The 10,753-nt window shown below is 34.9% G+C and overlaps 1 protein-coding gene across 2 annotated transcripts; it reads left to right on the forward strand.

Annotated features, from left to right (window-relative positions):
* The first annotated feature begins 2,075 nt into the window (after positions 1 to 2,075).
* On the forward strand, positions 2,076 to 10,402 carry LOC117968188 (protein TUNAR-like). 2 transcript variants are annotated; one of them, XM_058987833.1, is made up of 3 exons: positions 2,089 to 2,911; positions 6,033 to 6,139; positions 8,078 to 10,401. In XM_058987833.1, exon 3 carries the CDS (start codon positions 8,117 to 8,119, stop codon positions 8,261 to 8,263), a length of 147 nt encoding a protein of 48 aa, XP_058843816.1. In that variant the 5' UTR covers positions 2,089 to 2,911; positions 6,033 to 6,139; positions 8,078 to 8,116; the 3' UTR covers positions 8,264 to 10,401. The 2 variants fall into 2 exon arrangements, with proteins under 2 accessions (XP_058843815.1, XP_058843816.1); XM_058987832.1 differs by lacking the exon at positions 6,033 to 6,139 and having other exon boundaries at positions 2,076 to 2,911; positions 8,078 to 10,402.
* Positions 10,403 to 10,753: the final 351 nt, after the last annotated feature.

Here is a 10,753-nt window from a genome sequence, read left to right on the forward strand (position 1 = left end):
TTATCTCATTTGTATGTACTTTATCGAGCAGAAACAAGAATCTGATCAGCGTTTTAGAACTAGCATTAATCAAAAATGTGCATTCAGGTACATATTGAAGTGTGCGTGTATTATTATTTATTTATTTATTTTAGCTACATGATATTCTCAATCAGCTTTGTAAGTTTAAATAAATGCTGTAAGGTTTTAATTTAACAAATCAATTATTAATAGTTCTTGAACCAGATTATAATGGATGACTCTGAAAAGGCCATTTTTAAGTAAGTAAGTAAGTAAGTAAGTAAGTAAGTAAGTAAGTAAGTACGTACGTACGTACGTACGTACGTACGTACGTAAGTAAGTAAGTAAGTAAGTAAGTAAGTAAGTAAGTAAGTAAGTAAGTCAGTAAGCAAGCAAGCAAGCAAGCAAGCAAGCAAGCAAGCAAGTAAGTAAGTAAGTAAGTAAGTAAGTAAGTAAGTAAGTACTGGTATAGATAGGATGACAACAGTAGCTCAAATACATCATGCAAGGTGAACTAGTTTTTCGGTCCAGTGGCAGATGTTCCTGGAATGACTGCCCTGGGAACTTCTACCTAAAGTACAAACTAACAAACCACTGGACTTTAATCTCTCTTGCATTTAATGTACTAATGTATAAGAGAAAAAAAAAACTCTCTTAACACTTTGATCACTGACAACAGGTTATCTTTGGCAATATAAATGAAAACCTAACTGTACCCTAAACGTAATTCAAGATAACGGGCACTATAGCATGTGGGTTATAAAAAATGTAAAATGTTTACACTAATGATGATGCTAATTTGTAAGTGTATAGCTTTTGATAAGTGTACAAGTGGAGTAGTGAAAAGTTTGGCATTTGGCAGGGCATACTTTTTTTAGAACAGGAATATCAAAATCGTTATTCTTCCTAACAGAAAGGCCTATTTTTGCAAGAACAATGTCCAAACATTTAAAGCTAGCTCTATCTAAATATTCCAGTCTTTTATATGTAGATACTCTACAGAAAAATCAAGCAACCTAATTGATTACATAGGCAAATCAATGTTTTTTTTTTTCTTTCATACACATTAACAAAATGATTAATTAGCATAGTGACTTATGGAACTTTAATAATTAAACAGTACATTAACAATAACTGGAGCAGGTAATATTATAATAAATTTCAAATTGATCAAATTATTCTTCTCAGTAAAAACAAAAAAAACAAACAAAAAAAAAATGATTAATGTCAGTTGTGCCAAATGAAAAATCCTACAGGTTCAAAGTGCTTGATAATAGGAAAAAAAAAACACTAAACAGCATTTCTAGACTGTAATAATTTATCAATAAGCACTACACTTACACAGAGTGTCTAAATGGAGTGTATGAAAACTGTGCTACTTCAAAGGTAGCAGTAGATTCTCTACATCTTATAGTTTCTGTAGACAACAATGACCACAATAAGATTTGGAATAAAACAGCAAAAACAAACTCTGGAACATATACAAACAAGTCAAGGGACCAACAACGATTAATAATAATATCACAATGTTCATTCATTAATTAATTATTAAATGTTATTAACCCTTTACTCCTAATAAAAATAAACTACAAACCATCTGTACTGCTTATGTGTAAGGGATTCAATGGACTATTGGCAAAAGGTGAGTGGGTTCCAAAGTAGGCCTGTCAATTGCTGTTTAATATCCTATTACGTGTCTAATGTTTTATTCTATATTTTTCTCATTAGATAATTATTGCTTATAAACTATTCCAACAAAAAATTTCTCATTGCCGATTGTGAGGCAGTGACATAGGGGAAGCATATTAGCGTTGCACAGGCTTCATGCATTTCTATCATGGGCTTCAGTATCCCTTTAAGTTCATATATCAGTTTGACCACTCCTATGTCTGTATGGCAAAATCCCTTCAGCAGCATTTTGCTGTCATTCTGAGGAAAGGGAATTTGTGTGAGCCTTGTCATCCCACTCGGCCCCAGTGGCACTAAATTGACTTTTCCTGAGATCGGAGTCATTGCTCTCGCTCGGAGCAGCTGAACAGAACCTATGAATTAAAAAGCAGCTGAGGAGACCCTCCCCTCCATCACTGCTGTCACAAACACTTCTTGTCGTCAGACGTTCTGTGGCTCCCCGACCTTGTTGCCAGGCAACCAACTTCAATTAATATGCAGGGTGGAAACAGCAGGGAATGCCTTGGCTCCTAGAGCGGGACAGCAGCGTTTTATGACTAACTAACAAAATGTGTTCATTCAATGTGGCATCCTAGAGACATTTAACACTTTGCTACTGAACTGATGCCAGCATGAACAGTCGGAAAGTATGCCAACAAAGGAACAGTCCCATGCCAGTTGGTGTACCAGTTGTTTTTTCTGCTTCAGCCAAGAATATTGTCAATTAGAAACTCTTCATATTGTTCAACATTTTTTTTTTTTTTTAAGGAGCTGCGCTTCAGAATAAAGTATTGATGCTTGGATCTGAGGAACACACAGCTCTAATGCTGATGGGGGTTGGCATGATTTCTATGTTCTGCTAGACTCTAAACAAAAAACACTAGAACTATAGGTAGGATCGATGATCTGGGCATTTGACACCTCGTTCTCTTTTCTCTTCACCATCTTAAAAGATTTAAACCTAACATCCCTTGAAATGCTCCTCTGAGAATGAAGAACTTTGAAGAGGAATAGTACATGGTGTTTCCATGTTGAAACTGAAGGAAATTCAATTCCAAGCGGGAGCCCTTTAACACAGTCAGATTCTGACAGCTTTGGAGCTCTCAAGCCTTCAGAGTTTGAGCCTTTTCTGAAGAATAAGCGGTGCAGTGTTTTTAGTTAGTTTTCTAGGATGTTTGAGTAACACGGAAAATCTATCTCAGACAGCATGTGCAGTGCTATTTCTCTCCTGATGCAGTGCATGGTAAGGATTGTATACAACTATCTCTTTTTACATGCTGTAGATGTGATTCAGTGCTATTTAAAGTATTATTTTGTATCACTAGAAGCATGATGGTGTTCTCAATTAAGTAATGTAATGTTCTGGCTTATTTAAAAGGAGCTTTTTTTCACTAATTGAATTATTATGTACACATGCTTCTATTCATATTTCATATCCTTTCCTTTAGCGTCATTTGGTATGCAGCTGTGGCAATAAGATTGATAACAGCTTTCTTCCACTTAATTATTTACATTGGTTTTATATACAGTAGTGTGTAAATGTATTAGAACACCTCAAGGTTTGTCATTTATATCCTTTATATACCTACCTGCATGAAAACCTCAGTGTGTGAGAATTTAAATTTTCAGTCAGTATTCAGCGATATAGAATAGACACTCGTGTGAAAAATGTTAGACCACTTTGTGCTTTAATTAGGCATCTTAAACAACTTCTAAAAAGTCTCATGTATTTTACCATGTGTGGCTATGTGTTCCTTTTCTCTTACTATTTAAATGAATTGCATGTGTGGCCTCAATCAATTAAATTTGACAATCACTAATTTGCCTGTTTTGACCATTTTCCAAGACTTTCAGTTAGTATTTCATATGCACAACAAATCTACTACACAAGCAATGTTCTAATTAATTTGCACACTACTGTACCTGTCAAAATGGTATAGTGCTGTATATAAAAAAATACTTTGGGGGATCTTGCGATTGTTGATTGTAATGTCAGGGGGTTATTTGGAGAATCAATGGTTATACAAAGTAGGAATTTGTAGAAAATGCAGGAAAATGATTTGCCATTCTAAATCTAGAAGTTAAAAGCTTTGACTTTTAAGTGCATTTTGCATTTTGAGTTTTTTTTTTTTTCTTTTTCCATTTCCATTATATTACATATTATATATAACATTGCATATTTTTGTAGGTAAACTCAAGTGTATATGTGAAATAGAAGTATCATATTAAAGGTGTATTTGATTTAATATTTCATTGCACTAACTAGAACATAGTGTAATCAAATGCAACTAACACATTTCTAAGAATGCAATTCAACATAAAAATGCACATAGGCTAAGCAGACTATTCCACGAAACCACAGTTGACAAGTTGGGTACTATATTGCAAACTTTTAGGGAATAAAGTAGTGACATCATAATGTGATGTAATGCAACACTGCTGAACATGTGATGTGTTTCATGTGGCAGTTGATTAGTCCTATACTGGTTAGCTGTTAGTAAGTTACAAAAGATTAAGTTTGAAACTGTCATTGAACTCACACCAGTTAATGGGTATAGCACTTTATTTTTAGCAACAGCAGTGTCAAGCCAGTAATAAGAAATCTGAGCAACATGTTAACATTCCAACATTTTATTTTAAAATATATTTGCCGGAAGGTTATTTTTTATCTTTTGTTAGCTGCACTGAGTGTCTTCGTATATATATAACACATATTGAATTACTGGAGTGGCAAAGGTTTCACACTTCAGTAACTTCAAAAAGTAGATTTCAGCCAAGGTAAGCCTTTAAGGGTTTCTACAAACAAGGTGCCCCATTTTGTCTCTGCAGCTCCAGGCATCAATTCTAGAATGCAGATGTGCGCCTTTTTTATATGATTAAAAGTTCCCAGGAGTTTTGAATGCTTAGTTGAACAATTAAATTAGTACAGATGTAAACATAAATATTGTTTCTATTTCCCCAGAAGATAAATGTTCAGAGCAGCAACTGAAGCAAAGAAAAGTAGATTTAAGTCACCTTTCTGCACTGGGGCAGTTTTTCCCGAGGCAAACTGTAAGAACACTTCTGTGTGAATGCTGATGAGGAGATAAAAAAAACAACCTAACTCCCATCTGTACACCTCATAGACTGGGTCATCCAGATTCATAAATGTGTAAAATCACCGAGACTGAATAAAGAAACACAACGACAGATTTAAAGGATTAAAAGCAAAATACCCATCCGTGTCTAGACCCTTTAAAGCTGTCCTTCATTCAAAGTGTATTCAACTACAGATAAATGTGGTTCAGTAACAATCATAATTACAACACTGTCTTTTCAAGAAGAAATAAACTCTTTGTGTTGAATGTCTAATGAAGGACTGCATGCTTTATTAATAATTATTGCCTGATTAACATACAGCTTCACCAATCAGATTACAAGTATTACAATCATTTGAAGATGGCCATATTGTATATTGGTTTCTTGTTTTCACTATATATGGTGTTTATTTTGTTTTTTTTTCTGGCATTGTATTTATTTTTTATAAGCAACCAAGCTTTTTGTATTGGTAGATGTGCATACCGTATAATGCATGAGATATGAAAAAGGAGTGCTCTGTATGTGAAATAGAGTATGATCTTTCTTTAACATCTCACAATTGCAACTTAAGCTTCCACACAGCACTTTCATCCACATTGCACTTTTATTTTGTCATGATATTTGTGGGTGGGCCTCACAAACATAAAGCATCAACTGCCTTCCTGGTTCTCGAAAGAATGTCAATATCCACTGCCCCTGATCCCCCAGGGGTTAATTAAATGAATAAAGCCCTGGTTGAAACAAAGACCTGGCAGAGAGCAGACTTCAGTGCCACTGCCCAAGACATTAGCTTCTTCAATACCAGTATTCTGTCAATGACCCTTCTGTCAAATGTTACAGACAGTAGAAAAAACATTTTTCCAAAATTGCTCTCAATTAAGCTGTGTGGTTAAATGGGCCATAGCCAAATGAATTCTCTCAACAAGGAAAGGGATCTCAGGCTCAAATGTAACGTCCCCATGCCTCCTTCTGGTAAGTGGTCAGGCATTTAGCATTTAGCATCATACCTACAAACTGAATCCCAGTTCACTCACCTTTCCAGACTATGGTGGCTGCATACAGGAACTTTAAGAAAGTCAGTGGGAGCTTCATTATCTCTTTGGTTACTAGTGTTACATGGATCTTGAAGATGACTGCACAGTCAACATTTTGATTGCTTACTTAGCTTTCCAGATTCATAGCATGCAATGCAAACCTAAGCTTTTTTTTCTTGCATACAGTGTAAGTCGTGTTTTTGTTAGCATGTTTGCTGCAGAAGGTTTCATGTGCTCTTTTTTGCATTGAAGGTTTCCTGCGCACCCCACTCCCCCTCTCCTCCACCTACAACTCTGGGGCCTCATCACAATGAGCTCAGTCTGACTCAGTCTCCCACAAGAACTGCAGCTCCTAGTCAGTAAGTTGGAACACACACACACATACTGTAGGCACTATGTATGCCATTCACTTTCAGATTTGTACTTTTTAATCAGGAATTGATTCACTGAGGCACACTGTATCTTCTAGACTAATGAGAAAAAATAAACCTTTTTCATTAGGTAGGAAGATCTTGCATAAAATGTGTTCCCTATGCTTTGGGTTGACCTTATATTTGTCTGATACCGATTACCATAACAAATCAATCATTTAGAATTATCATGTAGAAGTAAACTTTAACATACACATGTTCCAATTCAAGCACAGCATTTTACTGCTGGTCTAAGACACAAGGGCTAGATTCTCAAAGCCATTTACCATATATATATATATATATATATATATATATATATATATATATATATATATGGGGCAGCAGTGTGGAGTAGTGGTTAGGGCTCTGGGCTCCTGACCGAAGGGTCGTGGGTTAAATCCCAGGTGGGGGGGGGGGCACTGCTGCTGTACCCTTGAGCAAGGTACTTTATCTAGATTGCTCCAGTAAAAACCCAACTGTATAAATGGGTAATTGTATGTAAAGATAATGTGTAAAAAATAATGTAATTGTATGTAAAAATAATGTGATATCTTGTAACAATTGTAAGTCGCCCTGGATAAGGGCATCTGCTATGAAATAAATAATAATAATAAACCTAACTGCGTCACTATTAAACTAACTGTTACTATTATTTCAACATCGCTTCTTTAGCACCCTCTAGCGGCTACTACATCCGACGTCCATTAAAGCACTTGATTCGGACATAAGCTACCAGTTGGAAGGCTAGTAGGTACCTACTGGCCCATTCCTATGGGATGATTTTGCTTGATAATGTCCCATTCAATCGATGATTCTAATCAGATCGGGCGCTACACAGTGCATAGAAAAGGGGGAGCTTGCATTTCAATACTGTGTATAACAGCTACATGATGTTCAGCTGGGAAGTTTGATCCCACTTGTTTGTTCTCAATATGGCTATAAGATAAGCCAGATGTTTACTAAAAATCATGCTTTCCAAAACCATTTTTATGTTCATAATAGTGATTTTGTACAAAACCACTGTGAAATGTTTAATGTGGCTTTTATTATATTCTTACTCACAGGCTTGTCACAAAGGCGGTAGTTGTAAATGTGTTAATCTGAACAATATTTAGTGAAAAACATGATTTCTAAATATTTATCCACATCTTAGTCAGGCATACTGTGGTAACAATATGCTTTGCTGGGTATTCTGTGGAATGCATTTATCACGGTGAACTAATAAAACATGGAAATTAGACCTTGGATTAGATTTATGCAGATAGTTAAACTTGTTTGCCTGATTGCATTGAGTACAGTTGTTACCTACAATAATGAATGTATAAATGCATATTTATTAATGGAGCATAAATAATTTTTTATGTGAATAAAAAAAGACAATTAGAAGACTGTAATGTACTGTAATGAAGTAGTTTTGAATAAGGCATTCTGATTATTTTACTACAAAGTCTCTTTTAGTATTACTAAAGACGACTGTTGAAGTTATGGAATGCACATTTTGGTTTTGTGTTTAATTTTAACTTGCACTATTAGGTACATAATGAAAATGCACAAATAATAATTTTGTAGACTTTTTTTTAAAGCACAGAAACGTTTTGTTTTGTTAGTAAAAAAAAATAAAAATTACATTTCATTCCTTTTCAGGTGGGTTATATTTTGAACAACGGTGATGCTACCAGTGATTATAAATTAGAACTGCAGCTAAACATTCCAGAGAAACATCACACAGTTGATTTGTTTGAAAGGAATACAACCAAATTCTTTCAATAGATGTAAACAGTTAACAGTAAAGGGTTAAACTTTTGTTCAGTTTGTCTTGTATGTATTACTAAGATTACTGAGATAAATTGTAAATAATAACTGTCAAGTCTTTTTCTGCCGTAGGTAAGACTGAGAAGGAAGCCGCAGAACGTTTCTGTGAAAATGGTAAACACTGTTGGCAATGATGAAGAAAAAGGCATTCAAGAGAAGGAAAGCAAGGAAGAATCCATACTGGCAATGCTTGGCATTATTGGGACCGTCCTCAATTTATTCGTCATCATTTTTGTGTACATATATACAACATTATGAGCCACTAAATGTGCTAAGAAGAGGACTAATTCAACAATGAGCACTAGCAGTTGCAGCTATTCACATTCTGCTACATTAAATGAACTGGGACCTGTTTAATTGCAGCATAAAACGTTGCCTGCAGGCGCAGAAGAGAGTAACACAATGAAGCCTCAAAGATACAACACACTTTTAGTTTAATGTTTTCCTGCAAATATGCATGAGTAAAGGTTCACCACACCTTTCAGATGGAAAAGCATGTACCAGCTTTTCAGTCAGCTTTTTTTGTAATATGATTATGTGCATCATTTGTATACCAATAATAAAATGGTAGATGAGATGAATGGGCTTTGGCTAGGAACAGCAGAATCACCCACTGCGGTCTCCACTGTGGACTCAAAGGCACCTGACAAGCTCTTAAACAGGCTGAATGGATTATCATCGAATTAAGGTGAAAAAAAAGGTTACACAATTTATATGAGCATATAATGTTTTTTGTTGTTGTTGTTGGTTTTTTTAAGGAAAATTCTGTGAATATTCTGTAAAAGGTTTGTTTATAATGAAATGATTTTGATATTTTAAATAAATAATTACAACATGCAAGTAAAATGGAATATAGTATAGGCTACACTGTACAGTGGTAAGAATTACTAAACACACGGATGCAATAAGTCAAGTGCAAGCGTTGGAAATAAAATAAGAAACACGGCTCTCCCAGGTGCAGGTCACGATGGGTTAGAGCAGATCTAACAGATTTGATAGATGACAGCGTTGCCGCTTGGTTGGCTGGTCCTTCAACATACAAGACTGCACAAATGATTAATACAGACTTTGCATTGTGTAGATGTATGAATTCAGAATCCACAAGGTCACCTACTGTATCACAACAATCTTGAGGATAAACTATCTACTTCTTTTACACCTGCTTTAAAAAAAAAGATTCTGGTGCGCATAAACGGGATCTTTAGTTACTCTTTTGGGTTTTTTTATATTAATTTTAATAATACAGTGTAATATACTGCCTAATCTTAAATATCGAACTCACAATTATCCAGCACACATTTGAATCATCATGTCAACGTTAAAAAGAAAATGCTAGTCTGTGATATGAACTAGTAATACATTAATACATCATTCAATATGGTGTTCTGTTTAGGTTAAAAAATAAAATCACAGTCAATTGCATATGGATGCTCGATTATGGAGAGACTTGGCCCCGAGAAAATTCTCTGATGGAAACTAACGAGACTAATTTCAAATCACTTTTAACTCAATCTCAGTGGCAGATGGAAACAAAGCATTTGAAGGTTGTCACCAAGTATGGCCTCATTATAATGTCATTGAAATAGACATTTTTGGGGATTTATAATTCCTAATTTGTAACTCACTGCAGTCTAATGGTATGATGGCAAATGCTTAGACAGACATTTAAGGTTGTGATAAATCATATTCAAATCAATATTGTCATACTTCTAACTAGGTAGCAATTATTAGTTGCCAGAAGGTGTTAGCCTGGTCTAACCTTTGACATTAGTGTTTGAAATAATGTAATACATCTGTAAAATTAACAATGTACAGTATTTGGAAATGACTGTGAATATCACAAATAAATAGCACACTTCTTTGACATTATGTGACAATCACAGTCTCTCGAAAACAAAGCCATTTGAAAAGCAGCATGACAAAAGCATATATAATAAGAAGAACAAAGCAATGAAAACTACGACTAAAAGTATTTGCCTTGCTTCATGTCTTTCGTGTATGTGTCCAAACAATTTTGCATCCAAATGAGAGACTTCAGGGGTTTGTATCTAGCTGAAATAATCCTGTTAAAAAAAAGAAGCTTAGCTGCTCATTTTAGAAATGTATTAGATTAGGCAATGGGCCAGGAAAAACAATGTTGTTTGAAGAGCACAACTGCTTAAATTCCAAACAGACTAACAGCCAATGCTAAGCTATTGTTGCACCTTGATAAGGTCCAAAATGTATGTCTACAGCTTGCCACGTGTTCTCTGAATTAGAAACTGTAGAAATATGAATATGTTGCTAATATTTTGTTAAAACACCTAAAAAGCCACAGGAAGGCTTTTTGTAAAACCTCCTGATTGTTCTGTAACTGTAAAGTACATTTGATTATTTACCGTGATAGAAAAAGTGAAGCCATGATTTTACCTAAAAACCTCCTGCCGCCTGTCCTGTTCTGGGCAATGAAGTATGGTAAAGAAAGCTTTCTTTCAAAACAATATTCCATATACCCATATTACCCTTCTTAGTGATAATTTAACCTCATATTATCTTGTCTACAAGGTAAACATGCAGTAATAGTGATGTTTCTCTTCTGATATCTTTGGATTATTCATGTATAAATGTGTTCTTACTGTACACTTAATGTTAGCATGAAGTCTAATATAAATGAAGGGTCAAGGACATCATATGCCTTGGTTTACTGCAGTAATTTATTTAATGATGCAGTCAAAGGATACAGATAAGACATGAAAGCTAGCCTACAGA

The sequence above is a fragment of the Acipenser ruthenus genome, chromosome 15 (genome assembly GCF_902713425.1).
Source record: "Acipenser ruthenus chromosome 15, fAciRut3.2 maternal haplotype, whole genome shotgun sequence".
In the NCBI taxonomy this organism is placed as follows: Eukaryota; Metazoa; Chordata; class Actinopteri; order Acipenseriformes; family Acipenseridae; genus Acipenser; species Acipenser ruthenus.

Bases quoted from the DNA above. Each gene is read 5' to 3' on its own strand.
- LOC117968188 (XM_058987832.1), top strand. From the start codon at position 2,876: ATGTGCAGTGCTATTTCTCTCCTGATGCAGTGCATG. The intron at 2,912-8,077 runs GTAAGGATTGTA...TTTCTGCCGTAG, and splicing joins CTCTCCTGATGCAGTGCATG to GTAAGACTGAGAAGGAAGCC.